Source organism: Petaurus breviceps, unplaced genomic scaffold (genome assembly GCF_028583685.1).
Source record: "Petaurus breviceps papuanus isolate PSGF00001 unplaced genomic scaffold, PetGlider_PUasm1.0 428, whole genome shotgun sequence".
Classification (NCBI taxonomy): domain Eukaryota; kingdom Metazoa; phylum Chordata; class Mammalia; order Diprotodontia; family Petauridae; genus Petaurus; species Petaurus breviceps.
The window spans coordinates 686,224-701,741 of NW_027186331.1; the positions used below are offsets into that span (position 1 = coordinate 686,224).

General features: G+C 49.6%; 1 protein-coding gene and 1 pseudogene across 2 annotated transcripts in view; one reads left to right on the forward strand and one right to left on the reverse strand.

Moving 5' to 3' along the window:
- Window positions 1-15,518, reverse strand: part of DGCR2 (DiGeorge syndrome critical region gene 2) — a 108,371-nt gene that overhangs the window by 85,944 nt on the left and 6,909 nt on the right. The window contains exon 2 of one of the 2 annotated variants that reach the window (XM_069100810.1): window positions 2,901-2,933. The exons of the other annotated variant lie outside the window; for it this stretch is intronic. Coding sequence (XP_068956911.1) covers window positions 2,901-2,933 — 33 coding nt within the window. The remainder of the gene's footprint in view (window positions 1-2,900; window positions 2,934-15,518) is intronic. 2 annotated transcript variants of the gene reach the window in all.
- Window positions 4,452-5,181, forward strand: LOC138171366 (guanine nucleotide-binding protein G(I)/G(S)/G(O) subunit gamma-5 pseudogene; annotated as a pseudogene).

Consider the following 15,518-nt stretch of genomic DNA (forward strand, 5'->3'; position numbering starts at 1 on the left):
GAGAGTCTGCCATCAACTGAGGCATCATAATCAAAATTATATTCTTGTTAATTTAAGATGGAGAAAGCTAGGGAACGCTTATTCCCAGTCAGATTGTGACAGTGCCTCACACACACACCTCTCTCTGTCCTGTATCTTGGGGGCGAAAATGAAGGCTTCCTAGTTCAAATGGGTTTGTGAGGGCTCTTAAGATCATCCACAGAGCTCATTCCTACTAAATGAAAAGTCTTCTTCTGAGCCAGGGAGCCATCCTCAAACGGAACCAACCATGGAGATGCTTTTCCTTTTCAAACAGAGAAGTGGCACGGCTATTCCATAGGCTGATTCTTTTTCTAGAAGCAGATCCCTCTCTGTCAGCAGGTCTCAGCATGCTTACCCATAATGTAGCCCCACTCTATCTCCTGTGTGCTTCACGGTGGGAAATTTAGTGTAAGCTTTAAAAAGCCTCCACTGATTTCTCCCCACAAAGAAGGAACGGAGTAAACAGCTCAGGAGTCTGCCTAAGTTTGCATTTACTAAAGAAATAAGGCCAGTGTTTGCTTTCATTTAGGCAGACCAGGAAAGAGAAGCAAACACTCTGTCCCATCTGCCAAGGCCCACACTTACCCATGACAGAGGATCTTGCAAAGGTCAGACTTCAATTCCTATGACAATGCCCTTTCCAGGAATAAGAGATGACCATGAATTAAAACTGGTTTATTCAAGTGATATGGACTCCTTCCCATTAGTTTGCTCCAAAGCCTCTGGGTGGATGGGTGTGACCCTGGGCCCCTCCTACCCAACCAGAAGGACCCCAGTGAGCTATGAGTGCAGGAAGATGCAGAGGAGTGACGTGCCACCAGATGAGTCCCACCTCTAGGCCATGTTAGCTCGTGGAGCCTGATCAGACAAGCACAAAGGAGTGGTGGGTGGTCTGCCTTCCCCCCACCTCCCACCATGCTCAGGAGATCCTCTAAGGTACTGACATGGGCCAGGAACACAGTGCTTGCAAAGGGAGTAAGGCAACACCCATCATCAGTGGGCTCGGTCCCCAAAGAATTCCACTTCACCTCAGCCTCAGTTTCCCCATTTGTAAAATGAGGATCTCTCAAGTCCCTCTCTAGCTTTAAAGCTTGGTAACACTCATCATGAACAAAAAGAAAAGTTGTACATAGATGAATACACTGATGGCAAAGAGAGTAAAGGAGGATTGCCATGCTAAGGCGTGACAAGAGTGATGGAGAGAGAGGCACACAAAGACTAGCATGAAATGACAGACTGTGACATGAGCAGGGCCAAGAAAGCATCTACATAACAGAAACCCTAAGGAGGATGGAAAGGCCTGTCCCCATCAACTACAGCCCCGCTCCAAAGAAACCTCCTTCCCCCACCAGCTCCTCTGCAGAGGGGAGGAACGGGAACGGGGCAGGGCATGGGCAGGGGAAAGGATGGGCAGCTCAGTTCTTCCAATGGGTTGATTAATAATAACAATATTAATGGCCAACATTTACACAGGGCTCAATATGGGCCAGGCACTGTGCTACATGCTTTACAAATATCTCAGCTGGTCCTCACAATAACCCTGAGAGCTAGGTGCTATTATTAACCCCATTTTACAGATGAGGGAAAAAAGGCTGACCAAGGTTAATGACTCCGGAGTCACAGAGCTCAGAAGAGTCAGGGTTTCCTGACTCTGGGCCTGGCACCTGAACCACTGCACAGCCGTCTGGTGGCCTAATTAGTTCTGCTGCCTATTTTTTTCCTCTTCTTTAAAAAAGGTAAAATTCTTTGTTCTAAAGGATAAAGGTCTGGGAGGGCTTCAAAGGGTGACAGGGAGTGTAGGCTGAAGAAAAGGAAACATTATAAAAATCTCTTCTGAATTTCTTCCGACGACTCTCTGGCTCTAATCAGAAGGGCTGGTCTCCCACTAAAGGCAGCTCCCACCACCTGCTAACAAGCAGCTTTTCTCTTGCCCACTCAGACTGCCTGAAACTCCCTGGCTGGACTCACTCCTTTGCATTACACAAAACCCTCCACACCCCAAACTCTGGAAGTCATCAAATGAGTGAGGAACACCTGCACCCAACGGCCCTCAAACACCTTCCTCTCTTAACAGCCTGAGCCACATGAGAACAGACACAAGGAGAGGGAGAGGAGGACATGGCCCCAGAAAGGAAGGGGAAGCAGAGGCACCCGGACTGCCTGAGCTCATGACCTGACAAGGTCATTGCTCACACTAGGCCCAAGCCTCCCACTGGGTTTGCCCTCAGCATGATGGGCTGCTTTTACCAAAGCCATCTCCTGTAAAATTTATGCAGTCCCCGTGAAGGCACCTCCAAGGGGGAAGCACCTCAACAGTTTGCTAAACCCTTCAGTCTTATTACACTTATACATACACTTATTAAGCACCTACTGTGTGCCAGGCACTCTGCTAAACAAATCCAGTCACTCTAGGCTAGAAGGGACCTTGGCAGCATCTGGTCCCACAGAGGAGACGTGACTTGCCCAGGGTCAGACACCCATGAAGCATCAGAGGGGGAATTCCTGGCTCTGCACCCAGCACTCAGTGTGCTGGACCAAGCTACATTTGCCCAACAGATTCTTAGGATCAAAGGCTTGGGCCTGGAAGGAGGCTAAGAAATTGTCTAGCCCAGTGCCCTTGCTTTGCAAGAGGGGAAACTAAGGCCCAGCAGATCCAAGTGATGCTCCAGGTCTCAAAAGGGGCCAAGCCAGAAGCCCGGACTGGAAGGGTCTTTGGGCCTTCCCTCGGAGCCAAAAGTTCCACGCTAGCCTTGCTGTCTTCGCGAGGCCAAGAGCAGAGGACGCCCTCAGACCCACCCTGTGAGGAACAAATAGGGAAGGGTGCCAGGCACTGCGGAGTGTCAGCGCCGGGGGAGTCGTGTGCGGGATAGCCTACTCACCTGACAGGAGTCTCGCCAGGGCTAGTGGTGGACCTGTAATTTAAAATTTAAAAGAAACTTACAAAGCGGCTGGAGATTTCCTTGAGCAAAAGCCAAAACTAATGGTTAGCTATGGACAAAGTAAAACACAGCCAATGAGTGTGCACAGCAACTGGGTCACCTTGGCTCACCCACGCCGATACCTGCTCTTTCCCCAAACCCACAAGGAACGACACCAACGGATCGATCCTCGAGTCCCTGGAGGCTGCCTCTGGAGGGGCCCCACTGGACAGGACGGGCTCAGCACCCGCATTTACTGCAGAGCACACAGAGGCCCCTCGTGGGGACACGGCAGACCTGGCCCTGGCAGAAAAGAACTGCAGAGGCCAGCTCGGCTGCACAAACTGAGGCCCAGAGGAAGTCTGCACGGCAGAGCCAGGACTTGAACCCCTTACTTCTGATGCCCAAACTGGTGCTTTTCCCCTCATACTACCCACACAGCCTCCCTCCCGATCCAGGCCAAGGCTCTGTGCCCCCAATTCGGCTGCTGTACTTGTCACAGAAGAAACAATCAGATCCCAACACTTAAAAACTAGCATGAGTTTTTAAATATTTTTCCATTAAACCCTCAGGAGCATATAAGACCTTAGAAAGCAGCCCTCTGGGGCCATGAGCCCATGCCTCAGTGTCTTTCTGATGTGCTATGAAATGCACCAGCCCTTAAGGCAGCTCAGGACGACCACTGGGCCACAGATGCCTAGGAGGGCCCTGCCCCAGGATCCCCAGCTGACCCCCATTCTCAGAAAGCAAAGTCAGCATTCTTCCTGTTAGCTCAGAGGAACAGGTGGAGCTGCTGGGTTAGGTGGGAGAGGGCCTGGGGCTGAGGCGCAGGGAGGAGGCACCAACCTGGGTCCTGCTGACAGCATTCTTCAGCCAACACAAATAAGCAGAAGGAAGGAAAAGAAGGTCTCTAAGACAGGGCTCCTCATCCAGGAGCATGTGCGCAGCTGCAGTAGTGGGTGAGAGTGATGATCAAGTCCTCCCCAAAGGCAGGCTTGGTCAGGGATCTGAGATGTTTGTACAGCGCTCTGACAGGCTGCAAGGCACTTCACCACAACACTTTGAGGCAGGCGCTATTATTATCTCCACTTTACAGATAGGAAAACTAAGGCTGAGAAGCTAAATGTGCTGCCCAAAGTCACACAGTTAAGCGTCTGAGGCTGGATTCGAACTCAGCCCTTCCTGATTCCAGGTGCAGGGATCTATTCACTGTGGCACCCAGTGACCTCATTTGCTGTGGCTCCTGTGTCATATGACTGGCCACAGCTACACCAGTGCAGAGAGAACTGTGATGGACGTCTGCCACAGGGTCAGTGAAGTCTGAGTGCCTGAGAATTTCTCCTTTCCCAGGCCAAGACCATTATAAGACCCAGGAGCCTATGCAGTGGGATTGATATTCGACTCCTAATTAACAACTGTTTACAAGTGGGGCCACTAAAGCCTCTCGGTTCCCCTGAAAGGAGGCTACACCTTCTGACGTTAGGAGCTGGAACTGCTATTTAGGACAGTCTTGTCTAATACTAAGTCAAAAGGAGCAGGAAACATGGAGAAAGCGTTTACTCCCCAAAGCCGAACAGTCTCCTCTGTGGGTAAGTCGGGAAGCAATTCAGCTTCCTATCAGCTTTTCGAGCCTTAGAAATAAGGACTCCTAGCCAGACCCAGCAAGCCATGGAGCGAGCGAACGTCTACCCGACCACCCACCGCCCACCACCGACCGCGGACCCCGGTTCCTTGCACCATGTCCAGCAGCTCCAACGTCATCGCCATGAGGAAGGTGGTGCAGCAGCTCCGGCTGGAGGCCAGGCTCTACCGCGTGAAGGTTTCTCAAGCTGCTGCTGATCTGAAACAATTTTGCCTGCAAAATGCCCAAAATGATCCCCTGCTAACTGGGGTATCTTTCAGTACTAATCCTTTCCGGCCCCAGAAAGTCTGTTCATTCCTGTAGCAAGATGATCTTAAGCTACTTGGGAAGGATCTCCGAATCCATCTTCATATGTAGATCTGTGACGTGACTTGATGTTCTGTGATGTGATGTGAATTGTGACTATTCAAAGGAGAGACAATTCTGAAGCCTGCACAAAAGTTTAATCTATATATGTGTAAAAATGTGCCAAGTTAATCATCCAAATTTCAACTTGTGTCAGACTTTCTCATCTACCTCTCCGAATTTTCATCCATTTCTGTTTTGTACACTGGCAAGAATACAATAAAGTATTCAGATGAAAATAAAAAAAAAAAGAAAGGACTCCTGGATCATAACGGCAAGCGGGGAAAGAAAACTCTTCATTCGAAAAACATGTGCAGAACTGCCCCCCACGCTACTTCCCAGGCCCCGATCTCAGCATCAACTTCACCCTCACTCTCACGCACCCCACCCTTCCACACCCTAAGGGGACGCAGTCAGCTGGCACCACTAGAGGTCAGGGCTCCCCCCAGCCAGCACCAGAGGGCTGATCACGCCTCCTGCCCCTCCTCCAGCCAAAGTGAAAGTGCAGATCCAGTCGGATCAATCCCATTCTTCTGTAGACATCGTGGACAGGGTCAGATATGACCTGTTTACTGTTTAAGGCTCTCCTTCCTAACTTTCTGGTTCTTACACACCTCTCCTCCCTGCCCCACAACACACACACACACATGAACACACACTCATATATGCTGAAGGTTCAGATCATGGGGGCCCTCAAACCACGATGCTCAAGGGTTTGAACTTTGCGAGCAATAGGGAGCCAAGAAAGGTTTTTGAGCTAAGGAGTGACATGAACAGAACTTTCCTTGGAGAAAAACCGAAGAGAAATGACTAGTGAGGAGGCTTTATGAAGGTGGGACCTACAAATGACACACACTTCAGACTTTTTCAAAGATAGGTTGCACCAGTTTTTTTCTTCTTCTTTTTGTTTCTTTTTGTCTAAAAAAAATGCTCTATTGAAGGGGTGGCTCTCTGAGAGGGAGAGAGGGAGGGATACTGAGGAAAACCATCATAATGTAAGAAGCAAAAAGCTAAAACTAACTTTTTTAAAATTCTATCAGCTGGGGGTGGCTAGGTGGCGCAGTGAAGGGAGCACGGTTCCTGGAGTCAGGAGGACCTGAGTTCAAATCTGGCCTCAGACATTTGATACAAAACTAGCCATGTAACCTTGGGCAAGTCACTTAACCCCGGTTGCCCTACCTTACCCCCTCCAAAAAAAAGCCAAAAAAATTCTATCAGCTTCTCATGTTTAACCTACTGACAGGGCCAAGGACTTTGGTCGCAAAAACTTTCTTTTCTGGGCCGGCTGTGGCTGCAGAATCTGTGTCATCAGGCTGCTGGGGAAATGAGACAATAACTATGAAAATGGAAAAGAGAGCACAGGCTTAGACCGTGAAAAGTGCTGATCAAACACATAAGAATTATATGATCACAGCTGGAAAATACTCTTTAGGGAAATAAAGTCCAAACTAAATAACTGGATAAATATTAATTGCTCAGGGGAAGGCAGTGTCAGGTCAACCAAACTCTCCCCAAAGTATTATTTTACAGAGCTAGAAAAAAAATAACATAATTCATCTGGAAGAAGAAAAGGCCAAGAATTTCAAGTGAAATTTTTTAAAGCAGGAAGGAAAAAGGGCTAGCCACAAAAAAGGCTAGCTTCAAACTTAATAGAACCGTCATCATTAAAACAATTTGGCCCTGGTAAAGAAATAGATGGCCATCAACAGATAACACACAGAACCAAACGAACGTGATAACTCTTTGATAAACCCCCAAACCCAACTTACAAGGCTAAGAACTCATCTTTCAGCAAAAACTGCTGGGAAAACTGGAAAGCAACCTGGCAGAAACTAGACAGAGACCAACATCTTCCACCATACACCAAAATAAGTTCCAAATGAATAGATGACTTAGACATTAAGGGTAACATAAACTAGATGGACTCAGAAAAAATACCTTTCAGTTCAAGAAGAGTTCTGACTGAACAAAGCATAGAGAGAATCACAGGAGATAAAGCAGAAAATTCTGATTGTGAGATTAAAAAGGGCTTTTATTTTTACCGTTAGAAGATTACCAGGAGGGGCGGCCAGGTAGCACAGCGAGTAAGAGCACCGGCCCCAGTGTCGGGATGACCTAGAGATCGAATCCGGGCTCTGATACTTAGCACCACACCCAGAAATAACTGGCCATGTAACCTTGAGCAAGTTACTGAACCCCAATTGCTTAGGGGCGGCCAGGTGGCTCAGCAAGTAAGAGCACTGGCCCCAGTGTTGGGATGACCTGGGATCGAATCCAGACTCAGATACTTAGCACCCACCCAGAAACACCTGGCCGTGTAACCTTGAGCAAGTTACTTAACCCCAACTGTTTAATTTTAAAAAAAAGATTACCAGGAGAAAAACAAGTTTTACAACAAGTTTCTTTCATTTCAAAGACTAAGAAACTGCCTCAAATTTATAGTAATTCCCCATCTGATAAACAGTCAAAAGAATCCAAACAGGCAGTTTTTTTTAAAGAAGACCTCAATAGCCAAGAGAACAAATGCTCTATATCTTCGATACTCAGAGGGATGCACATCCAAGAAGCTCCAAGGTTCCACCATACAACCCCAAGGTCAGTTCAAAAGTAAAATGACAAAGGTCGGAGGACCTTCAGACAAACAGATTCCTCACTGACCTTCTGGGCGAGCTGTGAATTAGTCCAGCCATTCTTGAAAACAAGCCAGAACTATGCCCCAAAAGCTATTAAGCTGTGCATACTTTTTGACCCCACAATACCACTACTCAGCCCATACTCCAAAGAGATCAAACATAAAGGAAAATGTCCCACATGCACAAAAAAAATCTTTCCAGCTGTGTTTTTCATAGTGACAAAAAACCAGAAGGTAAGGTGAAGTCTATCAGAGAATGGTTAAACAAGTTACAGCATAGGAATGCTATATAATACAATTACAAGAAGTGATGAAGGGAGTAGTTTCAGAGAAATTTGGGAAGATTTGTATGAAATGATAGGGTGAAGTGAGCATAAGCCAAGAGCACAAATTATCCAGTAACAACACCACCGTGAAGACAAACACCTTTCAAAGACAGGGATTCCAGAGGACCAGTGTTGCTTGCTGCCCTCTCTTCTGACAGAGTTGGGTAAAGTTAACATGCATTCATTAAGTGCCTACTATGTGCAGGCACTGTGCTAAGTGCTGAATACACAAAGGAAGGCAAAAAAATAAAACCAACAACACAGCCCATGTTCACAGGCTGATGGGGGACACAAGATGAAAACCGCCAGGTACAAAAGAGCCATATACAGGACAGATCAGAGACAACCACAGAGCCAAGGCACCAACATTAAAGGAACGAAGCACCGCTTTTGGACATTGTCAACCTGGGAATTTGTTTTCTCGACTCCCCATATCTATTACAAGGATCTGTTTTTCTTTCCTCTGCCCGCACTGTGGGGAAAGGGAACAGACATTTACACAGCACCTCCTTTGTGCCAGGCACTGACCCTCCCAACAACCCTGTGAGGCAGATGCTGTTATCATCCATCCCTGTTACAGCTGAGGAAACTGAGACAAACAGAGGTTAAGTGACTTGCTAAGTTTCTCACGGCTAGTAACTGCATAAGGCCGGATTTGAACTCAAGTCTTCCTGATGCCAGACCCAGGGCTCTCCCCATTGCAACACTAGCTGGGGAAGGAAGGTGGGAGAAAGAGAAGATAGATTTTTATTAACTAAAACAAATATGATTTTAATTTTTTTTTAAAAAGCATCGGATCAAAAGAATGGGAATAACATTGCCTTCAAATCACAGAATTTCAGATCTAAACAGCTCTTGGAGAGTAAACAGTCCAACTGTATCTAACCAAAAATCCAGTTCCCAACAATTAGCCATCCAGCCCCCACTTAAAGTACCTCTGCGGCCAGAACCCACTACACCTCTGAAGCAAACCCCTGGAAAGCTCTCATTGCTCAGGGGTTCCTTACAAATAGCCAAAATGTGCTCCTCTCCAACAAATATGGACAGACTGTCTTGAGAGGCAGTGGCTTCTCCCTCCTCGGAGGGCTTTGCCACGTGTTCATATGGGACAGTGGGAATTCCTTTCAGGCATGGACTAAACCACATGGCCACTAACTATCTCTGCAACTCTCCAATGCAGTGGTTAGTTGAAACAGAATTCTTCTTGCACAGTAAGTCCAAGCAAATGAAAGGGTCTCCGATTCTTCTCTCCTTTAGGCTAAACATCCCTAACTCTTTCACTAGTTCATAGTGCTGGGTGTCCAGGCCCGTCATCATTCTGATTGCTTCCTCCAGACTCTCCTAAAAGGCACACCCAGAACTGAACGGGACACCAGAGCAGTAATATGCCCCTCCTGAGATAAACTGACAGGGCAGGTAAGTGGCTCAGGGGATAGAGAGCCAGGTCTCAGGTCAGTAAAGCCTGAGTTCAAATCTAGCCTCAGACACTTACTAGCTGGGTGACCTTGGGCAAATCACTTAACCCTGTTTGTCTCAGTTTCCCCATTTGTAAAATGAGCTAGAAAAGGAAATGGCAAACCCCTCCAGCATCTCTGCCAAGAAACCTCCCAATGGGGTGAGGAAGAGTATGGGCTGAAGTGGCCGAAGAACAAGAACAAGTTAAGCTGACCACTCCCAGTCTCATCACTGTGCAGCTAACTCAGCCTGGCACACCTGCCCACCTCCCTCTGCGGGCACAGCACCAACTCCTCCCAAAGCTTTCCTTTACTGGGGCAGAAGCTGAACTCCAGCTCCCTCCACTCTCCACCTGCAAATCTGCTCGGTATCGACTGATCGATCAGAACAAGACGCCCTGGTGGGGGCCCCGACATCCCTGTGCCCTCCGGCTCGGGCATCGTCTTCCCCGTTAGACTGTAAACTCCTTGGAGGCAGGGGCTCTCTTGTTCCTTTTGCCTCCCCACAAAGGAGGGGTTAATAAAGGTTTATTGAATTAAACTGAATAGAAGCAAATTAGACCAGAGAACAATAACTTCCCGTGTCCTAGAGAGTAAATCTCTTCTCCTTCCTTTGCCACCAACCACCTGGAATACTGCAGCCCCCTGAACAGCTGCTTTCCTTTCATTCATCCAGCTCCCCCTGCACAGGTGTGCATGACACTGCCCGGCTCAGCACTCTGCCAGAACTCCTCAAAAGGAGGAGGGTGGGGGTAAGAGGTAAGAGGTAAGAGGGGGCAGGGCTCGAAGCATCCTCTAAAAGTCACAGGAGCTCAAAGAGGAAGCCATCAGCCAGTCAATACACATTCACTAAGCTCGTATGGTGCTGAGTGCTGGGGATACACTGCTGTGGTTCCTCTTTCATGTTCCCAAAGGCAGAGCTGCACAGTCATCGCTTCACTCTCTTCCTGAGACAATCGCTTCACTCTCTTCCGCTGGCAGGACAAAAGTCCAGATGACTGGCGATGGCCCGGGATGCAGGGGCAACCGTGGCGTCTCTAGCATCTGACCAAGCTCTCATCACTCCATGGCACCTACTTCAGCTGCTTGAAGGCTGCTGGAACAAACTCTTCTCCATCCACCACTCTGAATCCACAGGAGCCGATGAGATCACCCAGTGAAGTCCCACAGAAGAAGAAGAGGCCCAGGACAGACCTCTGGGGGAGTGTGGGTGGGAGTGGGTGATCTGGAGGAAGATGCAGCAAAGGAAATAGAGGAGTGGTCAGAGAGGAGCGAGGAGGAGAGAGTGATGGACAGGGTCCAAGGCTGCAGAGAGGCCAAGGAGAGGCCACGGGATCTGGCCATCAGTGACCTGGGAGAGAGCAGTCCTGATGGCATGATAAGGTCAGAAGCCACACTGACTCTAAGGGGTTCAAAAGAGTGAGAAGAAAGTGGAAACCCCTACTGTAGATGCCTTTTTGAGTTTAGCCACAAAGGGAAAGAAAAATACAGGATGACAGTGAGGATGGAAGGATCAAGTGAGGGGCTTCTGGGGGATGGGGAAGACACAGACATGTTTACAGGCAGCAGACTGGGAGAGAGGGAAGATAAGTGAGAGAACCGGAGGGCAAAGGGTAAATACGTCAGAAGAAGACAGGACTGGATGGGATTAACTGTGCACCCAGAAGGGTTTCTTTGGCAAGGAAAAGGGCCACGCCTTCATGAGACAAGAGTGAAGAAGGAAACGGTGGCAGAAGGCACCAGAAGGACATGAGATGGACTACAGGGGAGAAAAGAGAACACTGAGTGAGGGGCCTCCATTTTTTCCAGTCCAATATGAGGTTCTCCAGGTTCTCACAGTGGAGTTAAAGGCAGGGAGAGCCATGGGAGGCTTGAGGAGGGATGAAAAGTGTTGGAAGAGTTGGGACGGTGATGTGATAAGGGAGGCATAGGATTACCAAGCAGCAGTGAGGGCCCAGTTGCTGATGTGTGGACTAGGTCAGCAGGTTAGCCTCCTCAGCAGGACACAGGAGCAAAGGTGGTGGGAGTGAGCCAAGACTGAGGAAACAGGTGCGGGGGCAGGGACTCAAGGGAAGAGGACGATGTAGAGTTGAACTGGTTCCCCAAGAAGTCAAAATGGAAAAAGAGGAGAAAGTGGCCAGCACAGGGCTGACGGCTCTGTGGGGTTAGAGGTCACAGTGTGGCTGAAGAGCTGACAAGGCAAGCAGGGCAGGCTGGACAGTAACATGGAGAAGGTATCGCACTCCTTCTCCACCAAGGAGCCAGCTTGGAACGGAGATTCACAGCTTCTTTCTTCTGTGCATCTGGAGTGTTCTCTTGTGGGCATTCTAGGTCATCTTCTAATGCCGTAGCTGAGCCAAGCAGGTCCCCGCCTCCACCGCCAGGCCCAGCTGGCCCTACTCTTCTCCTACACTCCGACCGATCTGGGCTGCGCACCTCTGCTTATGCAAACTCATCCCCTTCTTCCTCTTCCAACAGCCAGAGACCCAAAAGTGTCCTGGCAGAAGGAACAAGGGCCTGCACTCAAGAGACAACAAGGGAGCCCCTAAGAGGTTTGGAGCTGAGGAGGGACAATCCAGCTGGGTCAGGAAGCGCCGTCTGACAGCGCTGCCTGCACAAGGATGGGGGGAGAGGGAACGATGTCTGAGGATGCCCTCCTGGCTCACTGCTTCTCCAGGAAGCCTTCACCGAGCCCCCCCCCCCCCCCCCCCAATTGGCAGTGGTCTTTCTTTCCTCTGAACACACATAACTAACTCTTGTTCCCTTCTGTACCTGAACCATTGTATATACATTTGGGGGGGGGGGGAAGAGGGGAATAAGGGGGAAGAGACAGAGAGGGAGAGAGAAAGGGAGGGAAAGAGACAGAGAGAGAGAGAAAGGGAGGGAGAGAGGGAGGGAGAGAGAGGGAGAGGGAGAGACAAAGAGACAGAGAGAGAGAGAGAGAGAGAGAGAGAGAGAGAGAGAGAGAGAGAGAGAGGGAGAGAGAGAGAGAGAGAGAGAGAGAAAGAGAGAGAGAGAGAGAGAGAGAGAGAAGGAGGGAGGGAGGGAGAGAGAGGGAAAGAGACAGAGAGAGAGAGAGAGAAAGGGAAGGAGGGAGAGAGGTGACAGAGACAGAGAGAGACAGAGAGAGAGAGAAGGAAGAGAATATGTGTGAGTGCGAATGCAAGTGCGAGTGAGTGTGTATGTGTGTTTGTGTGTGTCTGTCCTCAGCCCCTCTCCCCCAGCTGACTACAAGCTCCATGCTGCCAGGGACAGGGTCTGAGTATCTTTACACAGCAACACAGCTCCTTGGCCCAAGCAGGTGCTAAACAAATGACCACTAAATTAAAATATACAAGCTGGAGCTTCTCCACAAAAAGTCCACACAGGAATTGAGCATAGAGGCCATGCTGGCCCCACACTGCCCCTCTCTCTTGCTTTCTAAGCACACTGCTGCTATTTCAGAAAGGGATCAGGCTCACACTTAAGCACAGTCAGAGCTGCCTAATAAACTGCCAAACCAAGCACTTTGAACATGTCCATCAACGCTGGAGAATCTGTAAAACCACTCAAATTCTGTGTGCCAACTTCTGCTACCCCAGGATTCTGGAGCATGGACCAGAAGAGCCTGAAGATGCCCTCCCGAGGTCAGAATCCTGGCCAGCTACCACCGAGAGAAGGCTGTGTGTCCAACACTGAGATCCTGCTCACAGATGAGTTCTGGGCGCTGGCAGCCCCAAGCACCAGAAGAGCTCGATCTGTGCACGCAGAATCGGAGAGCCTTAGAACTAGAAGCAGCATGAGAAAGTACCCCCAAACTGGGCACATCAGCACCAAGGGCATCGGTATGGACACAACCCACATCATAGGTGTGGGGTGGGAAAGCACTCTGGGCGTCCTAATGTGCCACAGAAATGTCCATTATCACGCCCAGAAGGCCCCAGGACTCTTCAAACACCAAAGACACCTGGGACCAGCACACCTGTCACTATTCCACAGTTGCTCCAAGGGTCACAGACCTCTGTGCTCTCTCAAGAAAGGCTCCTGCTTCCAGACCCTAGGGAAGGTCAGGCTCTAGAGCCCAGTACTGGCACTTGCCTGCTAAGTGTGTTGGCCAGGCCCCCTCACCCCAGAACAGAATAAACCCACAGGTCAGATGGGCAGGGCTGAGCAGAGAGCAGGAGGAAAAGCATCTGCCCAGGATTTCACTTAGCTGTGTCTTTATTGACCAGCAAGTTCATATGTAAAAGATGGACCCTCTGTAAAAAAAGGCATATTGCCTCTAAACAGCAGAGTAGAACAGAAAACAGGTACCCAGGGGAGTTCTCAGAAGTCAGCATTTCCTGTACTCTGACTCTGGCCTTCATGGCAGGGGTCCAGAGCCTTCTCCCTCTCCAGGTGCCCACTGCCCCACCCAGCCTGCTGACGGTCCTGAGGTACAGAAGTTACAGGATCGGACAGCTGTGCCAAGCTTTGCCCCTAACTGGGTCACAGGTGGTTTTGCCTGAGCTCTTTCTGACCAAGAAGTGAAGCAGTTTCTGTCCTATCAAGGAGGGACAGGAGGAGGAAAAGGCTCTCTCCCTGGAGCTCCAGACAAATCTACACCATGAAACATGAGAACAGACGCACACATGTGTGGGATAAAGAGTGCTTTTATCAGCAAAGAAAATGAAAACAAAATGTGAAGCCTATCCCACACCTTAGGAGGCACTGAGTTCTCTAAGGGGGGGTAGCCACCTGGCCTTACAACCAAAGGGAAGGGCTGAGAATTAGCTGGTCATCTCCACTGCCCCCAGCAAGCCCTGGACACCCACTGCCTCTGACCAATTCAAAATGATGCTCATAGAGAGGGACAACAGTGAGCTCAGCACTGGGTGGATGTGAGCCGGTGGCTCCAAAGGACACAAGGCATCAGAGAAATCTATGACTGTAGAGAAGACTGGTCACCCGGCAAGAGCGGGAGAGAAGAGGAGGCAAGGCTGGCCACTGGCATGTGGCTGGATTCCCTGTGACAAACTTCTGGGAGAAGTGAACAAGTGTGACACAGGACGGGCAAGTCTGGACCGGCTGTGAGCTAAGTCAGGGAGGAAACTCCCAGATCAATGAGATCAGCAAACCATCTGAGCACGCTACAATGCCGAGCACACCAGCCTTGGAAGCAGCTCTCCTTCCAACACACCCTCTGCATGAGACTGGCCCTGCTTCCTCATCTCTAAGATTTCATAAACTCATAAAGGATTTCATAAACTCAAGAGATTTTAAATACAAATTATTACTTGTGAAGGGCCATGATCAGCAAAAACTGACCAAGGCAGGAGAACAATTTAACACTGTGACACAGCACGGTTTGGTCTCCTTTGGTACAGTGAAACTCAATAAAACCAAGCACTGGTCAAATAGGTCTGGGTTTTTTTCTACTTTTAATTCTTAATGTGGAGTTGAGGAGAGGGGACAGGACAGACCTCTCCTCGAACATCTCCTCATCTCCCACCTGGCTCCATTCATTCTGGATTTCTGTGGTTTCTCCACCAGTAACTGAGGCAGGAGCCGGGAAAGGAACTTGTTCAAGGTCACAAAGACAGTAAACAGAGAAGCAAAAACTGGCACCCAGGTTCTCTGACACCCTGTGTCCCCCCATCCACCAAGGCAGCTGCTGGACAGCAGCACACCACAGCCAGACAGGCCCAAAGAGGTCAAATCCTCCCTCCCACCTGGGTGCTCCTCAAGGGGTCCCTGAGCATGCCACCAGGTGGGATTCAAACCCAGGACTCTCTTGCCTCCATAGCCAGCACACCTCCACTAAGCCACACTGCCAAACATTTCCATGCCTTAGCACAGAGAATTCAAGGATCAAACAGTCTCTTTGCAGCAACGCCTCTACTTTAAGCACTATGCTGGAAGTCAGGATCCCAAGGCAGAAATGGAAGGCTTCCTGTCCTCAGGAAGCTTACAGTCCCTTAGGAGGGCAGACTTCTCATCACTTCTTCTTCCTGCTGAGCCCTTGGGGCCAGTTCTCCTCGATCTAGGACGCGATACAACAAAGGCTGGGTCTAAGCTGCCTTTTCACCATCGCCCCACCCCCTTCCCTCCCAACCAAGCCCTGACCCTGATGACTTGGCTTCTGCCCATCTCCTGCTCCTCGCCCTCCCCACCACTCTTTCCAGGGCACCCCTGCCCCAGCCTTCTCTTCCTGCTGAGCCC